General features: G+C 44.0%; 2 protein-coding genes and 1 long non-coding RNA gene across 10 annotated transcripts in view; 1 reads left to right on the plus strand and 2 right to left on the minus strand.

Moving 5' to 3' along the window:
* Nucleotides 1-6,655, minus strand: part of THADA (THADA armadillo repeat containing) — a 146,249-nt gene extending 139,594 nt beyond the window's left edge. The window contains exons 1-4 of one of the 6 annotated variants that reach the window (XM_083604751.1): nucleotides 6,416-6,595; nucleotides 3,457-3,704; nucleotides 3,271-3,370; nucleotides 1,292-1,386 (exon numbers count right to left, since the gene is read on the minus strand). In XM_083604751.1, the coding sequence (XP_083460877.1) occupies nucleotides 1,292-1,386; nucleotides 3,271-3,346 (171 nt within the window). In that variant the 5' untranslated portion in view covers nucleotides 3,347-3,370; nucleotides 3,457-3,704; nucleotides 6,416-6,595. Of the gene's footprint in view, nucleotides 1-1,291; nucleotides 1,387-3,270; nucleotides 3,371-3,456; nucleotides 3,705-5,610; nucleotides 5,630-6,307 lie in introns of those variants that run through there. The other 5 variants (XR_014545794.1, XM_083604748.1, XM_083604749.1 and 2 more) reach the window with 5 other exon arrangements.
* A 4,004-nt stretch (nucleotides 6,656-10,659) lies between these two features.
* LOC310758879 lies at nucleotides 10,660-12,312 on the minus strand. The gene is made up of 2 exons (XR_014546043.1): nucleotides 12,196-12,312; nucleotides 10,660-10,758 (listed from the first exon to the last, which is right to left on the minus strand). It is a non-coding gene; the product is annotated as an uncharacterized lncRNA (long non-coding RNA).
* Nucleotides 12,313-12,797: 485 nt separating this feature from the next.
* The window catches only part of PLEKHH2 (pleckstrin homology, MyTH4 and FERM domain containing H2), a 62,232-nt gene continuing 56,803 nt past the window's right edge, over nucleotides 12,798-18,226 (plus strand). For 2 of the 3 annotated variants that reach the window (XR_014545799.1, XM_083604829.1), the window contains exon 1: nucleotides 12,798-13,166. The gene's annotated coding sequence lies outside the window, so the exon portion shown is untranslated. The remainder of the gene's footprint in view (nucleotides 13,167-18,226) is intronic. The other variant, XM_083604830.1, reaches the window with a different exon arrangement.

The raw sequence follows: 18,226 nt of genomic DNA on the forward strand, positions 1-18,226 counted from the left end.
CCCTTTTCTTGCGAGGAATCCTATTTGGAATAAGGGAATTTCCCTTAAAAACGGGAACAGTTGACAGCTATGGCAAGGACAATGTGTGTAATGCAAATGAGATATACAACTAAAGGCTGCATTATAAAGTTCTCCAGCGCAGTGTTCCAGTTCTCTGGATACTCTTACTTCTTTTAAACCAGGAGGGGCTAGCCTTCTTTTAGCCCTAGGACCTTGACAAATCCTGTAGGAGACATTTACCAGTAATGGTGTGGCCACCCACTTCCTGCACATCAAATAAAACATCTGAGGGCTGGAGAGAAGCCAACTGACATCTCCATTAAAGAACTGTGTCTACTTAAACTATATATACAGGCAACGACCGATTTCTGTGGGTTAATAATAATAATAATAATAATAATTTATTATTATGGTCAAAGACCAGTTCAAGATCTGTGGGTTTACATTCCTGACCCCCATGTGCATCGGGGGAGCCTGTCTCACCCTGTTACACCCCACTCCACTCCACGCCGCCCTCCCCGCCCATCCCCTTTTCAAGCTGCTTTCAGGTTGCTGCGATGCACACATGCATGGTTTTGCATCAATTGGACGCGCATAAATTGGTCACTGCCTGTACAGAGAGAGAAAGAGAAAGAGCTGAGCCTTCGGGCCAGAAAAAGGTTACCCAGAGCGCCTAATCCAGTCCCTGAAATGGGGTTTGTAAAGGTAAAGGGACCCCTGACCATTAGGTCCAGTTGTGGCCGACTCTGGGGTTGCGGCGCTCATCTCACTTTATTGGCCGAGGGAGCCGGCGTACAGCTTCCGGGTCATGTGGCCAGCATGACTAAGCCACTTCTGGCAAACCACAGCAGCACACGGAAACGCCGTTTACCTTCCCGCTAGTAAGCGGTCCCTATTTATCTACTTGCACTTGACGTGCTTTCGAACTGCTAGGTCGGTAGGAGCAGGAACTGAGCAACGGGAGCTCACCCCATCATGGGGATTCAATCCGCCGACCTTCTGATCAGCAAGTCCTAGGCTCTGTGGTTTAACCCACAGTGCCACCGCGTCCCAATATTTATATTTTAAAACGTATTTGTTTTGCTTCAATCAAGTTATATTTTCAAATAAAGTAGAATTTAACTGCAGAAAACACAGCACTACAAAAGGTTAGTTTTTGGATCACATTTGTTTGTTTGGTTTACTTGGGCTTCGACCACTCCTAACTAGTAGGAAAATCATTAGTAGAAAAATCTGTAGCTCTTCTTTACACATTTCCATGTTACTATTTTTAACGCTACTAAAATCAAACCTGCTTGACACAATGGATTTGCTGGATGCCATCAGGTAACAGTGCACAACGCAGCAGCAGAGAGGCTAGGTTTTGTCCTTCAGCATCTGCAAAAGCTATGCAGAAAGAAAGAAAGAAAGAAAGAAAGAAAGAAAGAAAGAAAACAAAACCTTTAATATTCCATCATGTGCGTATTATAAATGCCAATTCCTAAATCTTTTCTGTTATGGAGGGGTGAATGTTTCACTGACCCAAACACCTGAAACACCCATCAACACATATACTTCTGTTTACTATTGCAAGTTGACAGATCAAACTAGAACGGTTCTTGTGCCTTTACAAGGAACAATAATTTCAAAAGTTGCTTTCTTCCACCACTATGATTAGCGAGAACACACCTGCTGAAGTTCTTATTTCCGGACAATTATTAGAGACATAGAAAGCATCTTCTGTATTGAATCCAGCAACTGTGATTAAGAATGTAGAAGTTCCAGTAAAAATCATCCCAACTTGAAAACGTATCATTTGGATTCACAGCAAAGAAACTTCAGGCAGAGAACAAACCAAGAGTAATTTGGAAAATGCAGTAACGAAGCCCAATCGTGTCTTAAGCTGTAACCAGAACACACGACAGCTACCACTGTAGCCTGCTTTCAGCTAAAAGGAAGAGGATGAATGAATTCCCAGCAGTTACAAGCTAAGATGGCGGATCACACTTCAGGCCAGGGATGGGAAGCCTATAGACCACCAACTGCTGCTAAACAATAACTTTTGGGGCTGATGGGAGTGGCATTCCAACAACAACCTTCACTGAGGCGACTTCCCCCTTGTCAATTGCTCATACACTGCATAGGTTTTATTTTTCTCTGATCTGAAACTAATGCTCTGAATCCAGTACAGTTCTTCTGTTTCCAGCAGGGTCCTATCCATTCACAGAAGAAGCTAAGATCCAACAGAGGCTTCCACAACTGGAAAGAGAGGGTGAGGGAAAACAGTGTTCACCAATTCCTGCATTTTCCCTCCTCCAGTCTCCTTTGCCACCTCTCATTTATTCCAGAGAGTTCCTCAACCCACACATAATTGCTTTTCAGGGAGTGTCAGGGGCTGCTGGGAGAATCAGTGAAAACCATTTCTGCTTCTTTCTTTAACTGGAACATTCCACAAGTGAAACTCCACTCACAGATGTCTAGATCCGATTCTTGGATGAGTGCTGCATTAAAGACGAAAATATAGTTTTCTGGAGAAGATATAGGAGTGGGGTCTACATTGCCCAAGTGCTACCTAAAGCTCTACTACTGCACAGAATGAGTTCAGCCCTGTGGAACACCCTCCCATCAGATGTCAAGGAAATGAGTAACTATATAACTATATAACCTAAAGGAAAGCTGTTTGTTTTATTATGTTTTTATATATGTTGGAAGCCGCTCAGAGTGGCTAGGGCAGTGGTGGCCAAACTTGGCCCTCCAGCTGTTTTTGGACTACAACTCCCATCATCCCTAGCTAACAGGACCAGTGGTCAGGAATGATGGGAATTGTAGTTCCAAAACAGCTGGAAGGCCAAGTTTGGCCACCACTGGACTAGGGCAACCCAGTCAGATGAGCAGGGTATTCTTCTTCTTCTTATTCTTCTTCAGAATATTTAGCAAACTTTACAAGAATTACGGCTTCCACAGGACCTACTTTTTACCAACTTTCTAATAACTCCCCCCCCCCCCGAAAATTAGGAAAGTGTCTCAAGGGCATCCTCAATACATTCTTTAAGGAGAATTATAAAATAATAAAATCAAGCATTCTGGAACGCTTCCCTTTAATTTTGATCTTCAGTGCAGAAACTCTTTCAAAATGGGGTGGGAAGAGCATATAAACTACAGTACATGAAAAGGGCTGATTTTTCTTTTTAAGTTAAAAAGGTATCATCAAGAGGACTGGATTTAAAAAGTCATTATAGTACCACTGAAATACGTCTAGAGAGACAAACTAAACAACTTAATTATACTTACAGTGAAGTCTTTCAAGCTGTTGGTGATCAAGAACAAAGGCATCAACCTGAATCTCTTTCTTCTTCTTTAAAACCATTTTGGTAGATTAAAGAATTGCCTACTGAAAAAGATTATAAGTTGACACTTGGTACCAACACTGTTTTAAATGCACAATTTAAAAGTAAAGACTGTTTAATTCCTGTTCACCTTTGTGCTTTGCAAAAAGTTTGTGGCAGTTGGTTTTTTTATACGTAAGCTGCACAAGAAGTTCAGAAAATATTCATAGACCCTATGAGCTAGTCTAAGATTTTTCATCCATAATTTACCAATGGGTAATGCTTTGTCCATAATGTAAAAACTTGATTGCAAACTCCAGCAAAACACAGGTTGCTGTTGGGTTTCATCCAAAGACTTTACAGACTTTACAGCACAAACTGGGCTCATGGTTTGTCTACCTAAGACAAAACACAAGCCTGGGTTCAATGTAACACAAAGCAAACCATAGTTTAGCCTCTGTTAGCACAAAAATAGCAGAAACAAGGCAGCAGCACTATGGCAGTGACCTTCACCCTGGAGACCTGCAAGTTTGCTCTAAGTTGCACTAGTTTGCACTAAACTAGGTGATAGTTATGTTCACGACCATATCAGCCTGAATGATAGGCTTGCAAATCATAAAACTGTAAGCTACTGGTTCTGTGGTTATGCTCTCCAATTCAATACTGGAAATGCTTCCATAAATCAATTAGAACAAATCTCTGTTATGACTCAAGCATTCAATGCATTAAAAAATAATAAATAAAATCTACCAGGCCATGGTTCAGTACAGAACCAGCATCAATAAACAATCTTAGCAGGGAAGCACTCAGAGGGTCTACATGTTACCACTGCTGCATGGAAGTATAAACACATGTGTCAGGGGACTGCCATTGGAACAGGGAAGGGAGGCAGAGGGGCAGTTGGGTTACAGGGAACCTTCGAAAATCTTCACACCTCGCCAGTCTGAGGGTGGGGAAAGCCACACCTCTGGGATAAAGGAGGGGAAAGGGCCAGAGGATGCTGCTGGGAGCCAAGTCGGCCAGGAAGGAACCACACGTCTTCCGTTGCCCACCTTGCGCAGAGGTGTAAAACGCAAAGAAGGAAGGAAAAGGCTGGGTGTGATGGCCTGGGAATCGGATTCAGAGGCTGAACCTGAGGAACCCAGCCTGCACAAGAGTCCCTGCCTCCAGGACCAGCTGAGCCGGGACTGGGGCTTGAACCTCAAGGGCCCTCACTTGTGCCGGATCTTCACTAGCAGACACCAGCTGAATCTGCTCTGGCTCCCTTGACCTTGGACTGGACTTGGACCACGCTGCACGGTAACCCCCCCAGAACCAGCACACTGGGGGTGACTAAGCTCTTATGTTGAGGGAGGACCCGGAAACGACCACTCCCAAATTCTGCTAGCGATTGAGGCAGACATGAACTTGTGGTTCCGCACTGTAAATAGTTTTGCACCTAAATAAAACCTGTAAAAGACAAGTCAGAGTCCTGACTGGTTTCTCACGAGTAACCACCATTGCCATCTGGCAACATGGATAATGTTTGCAGTGTGTAATCTCTATCTGGGGGCAACACAGACCTGCCCTTAAATCAATTCTGTGACATTCCCTACAACAGCTACTTCTTGGAATGAACAGATCTGTTTCTTCGCTTAGATGAATATGGTAGGTCTGTTTCCCTGAAATACCATCCATCTGATTCCAACCACTAACCATCTAAACTCCATCTAGATTCCAACAGCTACCCAACAGATAACCTGTGGAGTTGGCCCACATAAATTGGATGGGGGAACAGTCTAAACTGCAGCCTAGAAGAGAAAATTCCTTTATCACAGGGGTGGCTAATTTGTGGCTCTCCAGATGTTGCGGGACAACTCTGATCATCCCTGACCAGTGCCCATGCTAACTGGTGTTGGTGGGAGTTTGAATCCAACAACAACGAGAAGGATAATGGTTAACCACCCCAGATTCTGCAAAATGTTTCAATTGGTCTCCCTCTTTTCAGCACCGGGGATCAGTCAGGTTTGAACATCAGAAGAACCTCACCAGATCAGATAAAAATCTAGTCTGGTCCCCTGCTCCCCAATCAACCCAGGCAAGACATTACAACAATCCTTTTTATTGAATGCAATGCAATTGTTTTATTTGCTCTTATTATTGTTTTGTTTTTTTCACGAATTACTCTGTTTCATTATACCAAGAACAAACTTAGCTGGTCTCTTAAGGTGCTACTGAACAATTTTATATATATATATTTCGTCTGCTTCATTAGGCACTCCATAGGCAAAGTATGCTTGGGTATATGATCTACAAAGATACCTACATAGCCATAAATGACTGACGGCCTTCACACTCATGGCAGCAAGTTGCACAAATCTCCACACGTTGCAATGGAGTGCAGGAAGAGCACTCAGTGCCTCTTCTTCACTACAAAGGCAGCAGCACACAGAAACGCCGTTTACCTTCCCGTCAGAGCGGTACCTATTTATCTACTTGCCTTTCGCGCTTTCGAACTGTAAGCCACACTTAATTCAATGGAAACAATTTCTAAGTATGGTGAGGATTGCAGCCTAATTATATAACCACCTGCACTGCACTTTCGAGGTTGGATCAATGAGAACGGCTATATACCACACTATGCCATTAAGGCACATCCAAAGCACTCCCTCAGAGAATCCTTGGCACTGTAGTTTACCCCTCGCCAAGCTCCAATTCCCAGCAACCCTTAATAAACTACAGGGCCCAGAATTCTTTGAGGGGGGGGAGTGTAACTGTGCTTCCGATGTCCCTTAAAGGTGCAGCATGCACGCTTGATCAGATTGGGCTTTATGAGCAGTGCGTTACACCGCGTGGCCCCGAATCCCAGGAGCAGTTTACTTCGGTGCAAAGCAGAGGAGGAGAAGGAAGACCCTGCTGTTTGGGAGCTAGATTCTGGGAACAGCTTAGAGTCTCCAATTACCCTTTACTGGGGGTGTTTTTTGGAGGGGGGGTAGTTTTAAAAAATGCACGAGACGCCCCACCTGCAACACAAGCAAACGAAAAGGCGGCGGCGAGCGCATCCAGGGAAGCGCCCCCCTCGCCGAGAGAGCTCGCCCTCCGCGCGCTTTTACGCGCCTCCCGCTGCTTACCGCCCCGATCGGCCCGGCCAGTCTCTCCTCCTCCGCCGGCTGCTGGTGGTGCCGCCTCCTCGCCGCGAGGGGCCGGACGGAGGAGCAGACAGGCAACGCTCCGCCCGCCGAGCCACGTCTTTCCTCCGAGCCCGGAGGTGGGGGCGGGGAGGCCGCGGCCGAGCGCGCTGGATGCGCCGCGGACCGACTCAGGCAGCCGGGGAAACGGGGAGGCCGAGGCGCGGGCCTGGAGGAGCAGCCGAGGGGCAATCTAAGGGAGGAATGGAGGGCCGTAAAACGGGGGTGGGGAACCGAAGGCTCGCCAGGTGCCTTTGGACTACAATTCCCATCATGCCTGGTCCTTGGCCATTGCTGAGTGGGGCTGATGGGAGTTGCAGTCCAGGGAAGCATCTGGGCGAAGCATCTGGGACACAGCTACCTCCTCAATAATATCCCACCCTGCCCTGCAGGGCAGCGGAGGTAAAGGTGACCAATCCTGCTTGGGAGAGTTAAAGTCCCACGGAGTTCAATAAGACTGACAGTCCGGCCCCGAAGCGTCCCCCCCCCCGGAGTTAAACCCCCCTGTGTCCAATGCAGCAGGCGAGTTTGGTCATTTTACCATCCACGGGAGGACGAGGGGACTCGGGCTGAATTCCGCGGGAGTTACTTCTGAGTTTTGAGGTTAAGAAATAAAGAGTTCTTCTCGGTAACATAGAAAAAAAGTAGTTTTTAAGCTTGCAAACTGTGACATTTTGCGCTACTGCCCAGAACAACGCTTTATTCCGTAACTTCCGTATTCAGGCAATCAAACTGAGTTTTCAAAGTAGAACACCGTGCCAGCCAAAGATGTCTGGCACATAGCTGTCAACTTTTCCCGTTTTGTAAGGGAAATTCCCTTATTCCGAATAGGATTCCTCGCAAGAAAAGGGGAAAGTTGACAGCTATTGTCTGGCAGGTTCATTTTTATTATGGGAAACAAATTCGGAGTACCTCAGCAGTTGGGAGACTTGTGGCCCAAACTTGGCAAGGTTACTGAGGGGTCAGTCTGTGGGGCCTAGATTGTAATTCTGTACATGAGAAATTGTCGATTGACAAGGATTGTGCTCTTACAGCTCAGTCCTCCTATTCATGTTTAGTTGGACATAAATCCCACTGTGTCCTATGGGCTTACACTCAAGTAAGTGTGCGTAGAAATTACATTGTCCTACCAAATAATGGGCATAAGATTGCAGCCTAAGTAAAGTATAGGTGGTGTACCTGCTTGGATCTGTCACATAGTTTTCCATTTAATATGTGCACTCCTTATTCCATTGGACAAATTCGGGCTTTAATTTTCCAGTGCTTTCAAGCAAAGTTACAATCCTTACTCAGTTTGAAAGGCACCCAAACACTGGCATCATAATCATCAAAACAAGCTTCCTCACTCACTCGTGAATTATTTACAATCCGCTCTTCATTGTTCACACAATCCCAGAGCAAGGAACAACATTAAAATACAATAAAGCAATTTTTAAATGCAACAATATGAAGTCAACCTATATAGCAACATAACTACATCAGCCACATGAGGGGCACCACTTTAAATAAGTGCATGGGTGATTAACCACAGTTTTTACCTAGCTTCAGAGGTCCATTAGCACTGGCATGTGTGTGCCTTATTTAATATACTTTCATTCAAATGTTGCATTTGTTCAGATTCCAGTCATAATCTAGAGGCCATTTAAACATTGATCATTTTCACAGACTTTTTGCTCAGATTGTTAAAAGCACCTTATAGTGTGCCTTGATTTCTTGGAGTATAACATTTTAATGTAGCTCAGACCAAATATTGGTTGAGTATTAATATTTTTTAGAGTTACTAAATGAATTAAATGTTTGGTAGAGTATATTTTAATTTACATGTTTCTAAAGTTGTTAATATAGTCACTTTTGCATGGTAAAAATAGACAAGTACTTTTCCTAAAAGATATTTTTTTTCATTGTCCTGCAGAGTTTTACCACTGTGTGGCACCAAAGTGCTAAGAAATGTACTCTTAAATTTCTCACCTACCAACAATGCCATTTTTAAAATTTAAAATAGTTTGCAAAAGATGTCATTTATACATTGCCTGTCTGCCAGAGATCCAAAATACCACAAAGACCAAATCCTCTTAAAGTTAGTAGTGACAAATCCAAAAGTGATTTGTTTTTCCCCATCATCCACTCCGCCCCTTGGCATCTCTGGTAATCATCATCATCATTTTATAATTTGTATCCCACCCATCTGACTGGGTTGCCCCAGCTACACTGGGCAGCTTAGACTGGGCAAACCACTTCCCATGGGAGTGGATGTAAGAAGTCCCAGTTTGGACTGAAGGGCCTTTTAAAAAAAGTCATGCCTAGGATGTATGATATACTGAATGAATAGCTGCTTATGCACAAATTTAAAGGTTTAACAGAGAGATAAAATACCCACGGGTTCTCGGTTTCAGGAAGTATACACAGAACTACATCAGTGGTGACCCAAGCAGATTCTAATGCACAATAAACTGTAGTATGCACAAGTTTAGGGAGAGATAGTGGTAGTTTGTGTGGTCAGATTTCCATTTATTTACAAATATTAATCATAGAGTCGGAAGGGACTCGTGAGAGTGTAAGAGTTTTGTTTTTTTTAAAATCCACATGGCTGCTCTTGCTAAAAATATACACAACCACCACAAAATGAATGATAGAGAAAACAGTAGGAAGAGTTTGGTTTCCTTAAAATCTGTTGGTGAGCAACAGTATTCTGAAATGTGGGAAAGGCATTTTCCTTTCACAACAACAAATTCTGAGTTCAGAATTTACTACTACCTCTAACTTCAGCCATACCACTGGAATGCTTGATGCATGAGCAACAATGGAAGGCTGCTTTGACTTCTGTACAGTTCAGTTCCTTAGATCTAAAATTGCATTTAGTACAACAAAAATGATACTCGGAGCACATTGGATCTCTTACTGCCTTTTTGAAAGGCACATTTGAGGTGTGTTGGTGCTGTACACAGCACAGGTTTGGTGGATTCATATGGTCTGGTCTTGCTTGGTGGTGGCCCAATTCTGATCAGTAGAATTCTGATCCAGTACGTTTACTTAGTACTGGAGAGAACTCTGGTGGTTTTGTATGTAAATATCTTGTTAAATTATATCCCCGTACTATAGGATTTGACAGAAAGGCAGTGTAAGTACATTAATAGCAGCAAAAAGGCTGCTCCAATACTGGAAGGAGCATTCTCCATATCCAGTGTGAAGATTCATCTATGCTGGCAGTGTACCCAAAAAGCAACCTTTCATAGACAGCAGAAGGGCAAATTCTCTTATATGTGGGCTCCATACACAGACTTTTGTGTAGAGAGATGTTGTTGTTGTTGTTTAGTCGTGTCCGACTCTTTGTGACCCCATGGACCAGAACACGCCAGGCACTCCTGTCTTCCACTGCCTCCCGCAGTTTGGTCAAACTCATGCTGGTAGCTTCGAGAACACTGTCCAACCATCTCGTCCTCTGTCGTCCCCTTCTCCTTGTGCCCTCCATCTTTCCCAACATCAGGGTCTTTTCCAGGGAGTCTTCTCTTCTCATGAGGTGGCCAAAGTATTGGCGCCTCAGCTTCAGGATCTGTATTAGGATACAGGATAAGTGATCCTAGTGGTGCTGGTGGGATCAATGAATATTCTGTTTTGTATTTATTAAAACTATTAATGATAACCAGGGGGTTTTCTATCTATCTTATCTTTGTGGTTACATAAAGCAATGGAAAGTAGAAACAGCATGGGTAAAGAAACATACTGCCCATAAAAAGTCTTAAAAGGCTATTGTACAGCCAAATGCTGGAGGTAAATGTCTTTAAGCTTGAGGCAGAGAAGCGGGAGCATTGTTTTCTACTGCAGAACATCTCACTACCTACTTGAGTGTTTGAAGGACAAATGAATCCCCTATTTTGTTTGTTTGTGTGTGTGTTATCAGGTGTACAACATATCTTCAAGTCCTGGCTATTTGACCCTTAGTCAGATCTGTGGCAGGCACGATATTGTGCCAGCAAACCACAACTGCAACAGCAGTGCCTAAAAAGCTGACCCTCAAGCACATCATCATTATTATTATTCCTATTGTAGCTGTGACTTGGCACAGAGAGTAGCACAATGCTTGCATTGCGAGAATATTGTGCTAGGCACAGACCAGAGTGAAACCAGAAAGGGTCCTAGGAAAAAAGAACAGGGAAATGCACTCAGAAACACATCACATAAAAATGTCCTTAAATGAGAAACAACTTTATTGAGAAGTTCCTTTCTCAACTGTTTGATTGATAAATCTCTTTATGCTCTTGGCCTCAAGTCTTCAACGCTCTCGGGAACTGGCAAGCTAAAAAGAAAGCAGCACACTTCAGTCTGTAGAATTTATTATGAGCAAGATAAAAATGGCAGTGTTGCATGAAAAGGAAAGAATGCCTGCACACAAATGGGGAAAAATTTGGCTGTAGTTACACCACCCATGACTCTTTATTTCCATTTCCATTATCGGGGAGTTTCACACGGTAGTTTAGAGTGAACTGAGTGCTGCTGCTCTTGTGTGAAAAGTTTTGTGCAGTGTCCACACAATTTCGACCTCATCAAAATGCTGTTGCATATCTGGATTTACTGTTTCAACCAAAAAAATAAAAATAAACCAGTAAGCAACCCCCCACTGCAGAAATGATAAATTGTGATTTAATGGGGGGGTGCAAACTATGGAATGGCATTTGTTGAAGACAATGTCATGTGGACAACAAACTACCATTCATTATTTGTAGTTTCTGTAATTCTGTACGGAGTGTTACATGGCACCCAATCTCCGAGTGGTGTGAGATCCCAGGGGTTTCAGACACTTACCCAGGATTTGTGTTTCCTTTGGGAATGAGGCACAATGGAGACTGTGGTGCTTTTGTGATACATGGTTTATAACCTGAGCTTGCAATGGAGGGGTTCATAGCAAAAAGGTCTCGTTTCTCCCATAACCACAGCCTTGGGTTCAAACAGAAGACAAACGTTGCTCTGCCTATTTCCCTGGCCTGCTGCTTTTTGCTTCACTGCCACTCAACTCTGCCTTTTCCTTCTAATTAACCGTGGCAGGGTGAGTGGGTGGTACCCATTTCTATCTTGCACAGAACCCCTTTTCTTAGTTCTCTTAATAATGGCCCATCACCCAGGCAATTGCCTCATCAAGAAGATTTTTTTTTTTTTTTTTTTTTACCCCTGCCCGTACGGGCCAGTCTTGACAGACTCTAGGCTGGCTTTTATTTTAACACTTGGTAGATTCAGGGGCTAGAAGGGTCTCGGCGTACAGCCTACTTCCCCAAACTCGTAACACTAGGAAGAGTCTTATATATCAGGCATGTCCAACCAGTTGATTGTGATCTACTGGTCGCTCACGGTCCACCCCTGGTTGATCCTGGTGGTTTGTGTGATCCTGATTGATGTCCCCCCCCCCACAAAAAAGAATGGGTAGATCCAATGGGTAGATCACTGCCAGGTTTTTTCTATAGTGGGAGTGGACATGCCTGTTATATATATATATAAAACCTTATGATTTTCATTGAGTCCCTCCTTTGAATCATATAACTCAGTTGGTAGAGCATGACTCTTAATCTCAGGGTCATGGGTTTGAGGTCCATGTTGGACTTAGATGACCCTCATGGTCGCTTCCAAATCTACAATTCTATGATACTACCATCTGCGAGGAAGCAGGTGCTGACCAGAGAAGGGGCTTTTTTGGTGGTGCAACCGCTCCTACATATTGGGAATGCTTAGATCACCTTCAACAACTTTCCAGTTATAGAGAAAGACTCTGTTGTTGTTTCAAAATGCCCTTTCCTCACCCGCTGGAGCTGGTTTTAATTAGCTCTTATTGATTTGATGTCGCCAGTTCCCTGTTGCACTATCAGCGACAACCAAAAACTTCACAGCCTTTTTATTTGCCCCCGATTTATCCTTTCAGCTTATGCTGAAAGCGGGCAACAAAATTTGCTGGGCAACCTACCCCTCCCAACTGACGTGGGAGCTTGGTGTGGGCTTGAGACTCTGAAAACCTCAGGGTCGTGAGTTTGAGCCCCATGTGGGGCAAAAGATAGCCGCATTTGCAGCGGGTTGGACTTGATGACCCTCCGGGTCCCTTCTCGAGATTATTTTTTTCTGGTAAAGAAATGATACACGACGATAGCCAGGTTCGGCAGCCTAAATTCATTTTTACGCGGGGGGGGGGGAGGGCTATATAAGGAAGGGCCTAATTTCTCCTCAGGCTCGGGCTGCGCGCGTGGCGCAGAGCTGCGCGTCGGAAAGCCCTTTCGCGTAAGTAAAGCGGGGGAGGCAGGCAGGCAGGCAGGCCCACTGAGGTGTCCCGCCCTCGGCCTCTCGTGGGCGAGTCCCGCAGATACACGGCGTTCTTCCCTCAGCCCCGCTCCGCTCGCTCCCCCCCCCCCCACGTCGTGGTAGTTCCTGCCCAACTCCTTGCCCCCTCGGCCCCAAGAAACCGCCACCCCGGGCCGCTGCGGAGAGGCTGCCGAGCACTCCCAAGCCCCGCCTTCCACGCCCCCTGAATGGCCGGCGCGGCTGCCGCTCAGCCCAGGCCCCTTGCCGCCTGCCGGCCCCCCACGGACCGCGGGGATGGTGCTGGTGGGACAGGCGCGGAGGGAGCCTTGGGAAGCGAGGCGACGGCGGCGGCGGCGCTGCTTGTGAGGGGCGCCTGAGAGACTTCGTTGAGGAGGCGGAGGCCGCCCGTCCTCCTCAGGTTTGGCTTAAGTTGTGGTTTTTTTTTTGCAGGGGGGAGCCTCCCTTTCCCCCTCTTCGGGGGAAGTCGAGAGACTTTTAGACGGAGAGGGGGAAGTCATGCCTCTTCCCTCCCTCTTCCCTCAAACTTTCGCCTTCTCTCTGCTCTTCCTTTGGCCCAGCAGGGAAGCTGCGGGAACTCCCAAGCTTTATATATATATATATAAATTCCCTCGCTGCTGCTGCTGGATGAACTTTCCTCTCTTTCTCTCTGCCTCTGAATCACTGTCTGGTCTATCCGTGGTGGGGCATCAGATGGGCGCCTCAGAAGTTAATGGCTGGGCGCCCACAGCAGCGCCTCTGAGCGCGCGAAGAGTGCCTGCGCCTCTCGTCGTCAGAACAAGCAGCTCTGCCCCACATCTGGGGGCGGAGGAGTGGGGAAACCTGGGGCAGTCAAGTTCTAGCCTCCCTTTTCAGACAGCTGATAGGGAGCTGGATGCCAGGGATAAATCGGGCAGCCTGCATGCCCAGCTGCTTAAAATGTGCATTAAAGGATGCTGGAGGTAAAGGTGGGAAACACAGTCAGAGGTTCAGGGGCTCAGGTCTGCCCCAAAGGGCACACAGTCTGCCTCCTGTGATGCCCCCCACATTATGGTAGCGTGAGGACTACTTGTGGTTAGGGGCATAGGAGCCATCTCCTAGGGGCCAAGGTCTTTTTGGCGCCCACCTAACATATTTTAAGCCCCCCCCCCCCCCGTGGATGGGCATTGCCTTTCAAATGGTGTGTGTGTTTACATTATGTGATTGAATATGCAGGGTGGGTCTTACCTGGCCCCTCAATATTTTATTCAAGTTGGCATCCCTGGCCAGGGGAAAGGCACTCTGTACGTGCTCGGGGGTCTGTTTATTTAATTGTTTGTATATCCCAGAACCAAGTCCTGGGATGGATAAAACAGGTTGTTTCCTGGCCCTGATTTGTGCCTGTTAAGCATACTGTTTTGTGGGCTTCATAGCTTTGAACCTTGTTTTTTCCACAATCTTCTGATTTTAACTTTTTTTAATATGGTTTTATATACAATTGTTGCGAATGGCTCTGATTTTCTCTTTAATGAATGGCAGTATGTAAATATTTTTAGGACTAAATCTCCTGTGCGGGAAGAGAGCAGAGACTAAAGTAGCACAGAAAGCCCTTAACATCACCATCTGCAGTTTACAGAGTCTTCACCCTGAAAACCCACCCCCGAGATTCTTCTGCTCCTCATGCTGGCCAAAATCCCAGAACTCTGAACTGTACTTCAGCTGGGAACATGGTCAATGATCTCTTGCTTTATGATAAGGGGAAAGCTCCACTTGCAGGGGAATTTAAAGGAGCCCAGTGCAAGGAATGATATGGCACACCCTTTTCATTGAGTCGCTATTGGGTAGTATATAAAAGTTTATAAAACATCACAGACTGCTTTACCAAAATCCAGCTTTTTTGGGGGGGGGGGATCTCTCAGGATCACACGATCAACCAGGATCGATCAGGGACGCCCCACGATCGACCGATAGATTGCGATCAATTCTAGTATATGAAAACAAAACAGTGCATTTAAGTGCCTGCAGTAGAAGTAGGTAATCGCCACTTCTTTATCTTTCTATTATACATTTCCATGTATATGACAGAGTACTCAAGAGTCAGCAATAAGAAAAGTGTTAGCTAGTGGTATCTTAAGTTTCTGCATGGACAAATCCTTGCCATGAACTTCAGTGCCACAGTGTTAGACCACTGAGCAATCATCTACATTTCATATCACTACCTTATGGTTTCAGCTAGCTTGCAGGTAGCAAATTAAAACTTCTACTTCCAGTTTTCTGTGTGGAATGCTAGAAATGCAACACTTCATTTTAAAGAGGTGTGTTTTAAATCACATTTTAATATCCCCTCATGTTAAAAGGATGTGTCTCTTGCTAAATGGGGGGAAATGACCTACTATAATGAAAAGTTCTTCTATTTTCTGTTTGTTTACATTGTGTGTTGGGAGAGTATTTTGGGAAAAACCCTGACCTCACTGAAGTAATTGGATGCTTTTCCTGCAATTTAAATAGGAACAAATTGTCACTCCCTTCTGGCTATAAACTTTCATTTATAGAGTTACTGACAGTTCCATTCCTGTTTCAGGTTGGTGGATCTTCAAGTCTGGATCTGCTTCCTTTGCATTCTGATGCCTTATATGATCAGTTAATGCATGTTTTTGCAAAATATTAGCCCACTGCATAATGCCACATGGTTTAATGTAAAATATGAAAATGAATTCCCGTATCAGTATCATGACAGCTAAACCATCCCAATGTATTCAAGCAGAAATAAAATATTTAATTCTTATAAATATATCCTTGCAGTAAATATAAAAAACTTAGCTGAAACAGATTTGTCAGAATTATTGTATCATGCTGTAACTTGTAACCTAATGTTTAAGGAACTTAAACTTAGAATCCTGTACAAGGGAGTAAGCCCTACATAATGTAATAAGACTTACCTCTGAGTAAGCATGCATAGGACTGCACTGTTGGTTTATAAAAAACTATTTAAAAAAGAAAAGGAGGGAAAATGTGTGTAGGTTCACAATGCTGAATCAGAACACTTAGCCCAGCCAAAGTGATGAACTCATTTATTTTCCCTTGAGGAATTGAACAAGAGACGGGAAGTCATTGACTCATAAATAAGATCATTCAGTGCAATTGTAAACAGCATATATTGTGCCAGCAAATATTTCCATAATCCTTTGCTTTTTGGAAAACGCAAAGCAAATAATTTGCTGGAATTATAACTAACAAAACCCTCACAATAATCGGGTCAATTTCAAGCTTTATATGAGTGATATCATATTTGTATCTCAGTTAAATGCTTGAACACTGAAAAATTCTACCCTGTTTGTCATGTTCATATATTCACTGGGACATCTGCAGAAAGTTTATTCCAGGCATAGGCAAACTCGACCATCTAGATGTTTTTGGGACTACAACTCCCATCATCCCTAGCTAACAGAACCAGTGGTCAGGGAAGATGGGAGTTGTAGTCCAAAACATCTGGGGGGCCAAGTTTGCTTATGCCTGCTTTATTCCCACAAACTTCAACTTCCACCTATGTAGAAGCTCTGAAAAGCCAAAAACATTCTTGATACTATTTGTTGGTAAGTGGTACCAATTGTTTTTGGTAATTATCCTTGAGATCTTTAGAACTCAATTTTAAAAAGAAAACAATACAAATGAAATTAACACAAACAAAAACTCAGAAGGGAAAGAGGAGATGATCCATCCAAATTGTATTGGCAAAAGTTGAACTGAAGTACTCTTACAGCAGAAGTGCTGTTAGGAGGGGACCCAAATCCCAGGTCCTTTGTACTGGGCCTCAAACCTCCTGCATCCCCATTTATTTTTAAAAAATAATTAATATTTTACTTTGCTTGCAAGCAGGGGTGCCAACTTGAATAAAATATGGGGGGGGTCAGGTAAGCAGCCCTGCCCCACAGGATCGATCACATGATGCAGCACGCACACCATTTGAATGCCAAGGCCCATCAATTTTGTGGGGTCCTGCCCCCCCTCAAATATTTTATGGGGGGCTGAAGGGACCTCAGCCCCTAGGAGTTGGCATCTATGCTTGCAAGATTTCTGGGTGTGCTGTAAAGTGCAATTCAAGTAAGACCCACAACCATCTTAATTTGATTGAAGACTTAAACTTTCATCTGTACATATGAATTACTGTAGAGTCCTGTTTCAGAAGCTTTTTAAATGTTTGATGTTTTATTATGTTTTTATATGTGCTGGAAGCCACCCAGAGTGGCTGGGGCAACCCAGCCAGATGAGCGGGATATAAATAATAAAATTATTGTTATTATGACTAGCATATGCAAATATGTGTTAAGGGTCTGTTGTGTTATTTAGTTCCTAGCAGTGCCCCTGCTTACAGCCACATGAAAGGTGGAAAATAGAGCTTATTTTCCAAACTTTTGCTAGGCCTGATGCAGTACAGTGGTACTTCTACTTATGTTCACCTCCCGTTACGTATCCTTCGGGATATGTGCACGGCAAACCCGGAAGTATTTTTCTGGGTTTCGCCACGCGCGCATGTGCAGGATGCACTCTATGCACCGTGCGCAGAAGCGGCATCTCGAGATACGCACAGCTCAGGATCCGACTGGAGCTCCGGAACGGATCCTGTGCACAACTGGAGGTACCACTGTAATGGAATTTTATTTTTATCTACCTGAACAGAAAAGAGCACTGGCTAGTTGTTTTACAGTGCAAAGCGTGTTTCTGTCCTTAGAAGTAAGACTAGCTAACTAACTTTTTTTTTTTTTACTGAAGAGCCAAAATGCTTTAAATAGATAAATAACTGACAAGTTCTAAATAATCTAGGAGTTAACCCTATAACAGCTTTTGTTGGAAAATATTGAAAACTGTTGTACATGTAAATAATGTGGTAGATAATTACCGGTAAACATTCTTTCAGCCAATAGTTGTTTATCTTGATTGTCTTTTTCTCGTTGGTTTCATGATAGAAACAAGTGATACCTGGCAAGCGTGATCCCTCAATACCTTTAAAAGAGCCATAAAGATCTATTTTTCACCTTCGCTTTCAGTGGCTCACCAAGAAAATTGTTGTTCTATATTTGCTTGAGTGTGTTAATGCAGTTTGTAAACTGTTTCATGAGATTTTTTTTTTTTTTTTTTTGCTAAAAGTGGTAAACATCCATTAAATAGGAGTGTGTTTGTAGTTTGGGGGGTTTATTTGCTTTCAGAGGAGACACAGGTACCTCAGCACAGAGTGCCTTCCGTCAGCATAGGCTGTTGGCTCAGCTACAACTCTATTTGGATTGTGATAACTTGTCAAAGCTTTTCTATGGCTGTTATGGAGGTTTGTTTTGTGAATTTTGTAATTTCATGCGTTTTGTGTGAATGTATTGATACTATAATGTATTTGTGCTCATGTTTTTAAATATGCTATAAGTTGCTTGGAGACCTTTGTGTAACTAGTCTAATAAGTAATAATAGAAACATTAATTAGTTAAACTGGATCTTTTAAAGTTGCAGTTTGGA

The sequence above is a fragment of the Podarcis filfolensis genome (genome assembly GCF_964270895.1).
Source record: "Podarcis filfolensis genome assembly, chromosome: 3".
NCBI lineage: Eukaryota > Metazoa > Chordata > Lepidosauria > Squamata > Lacertidae > Podarcis > Podarcis filfolensis.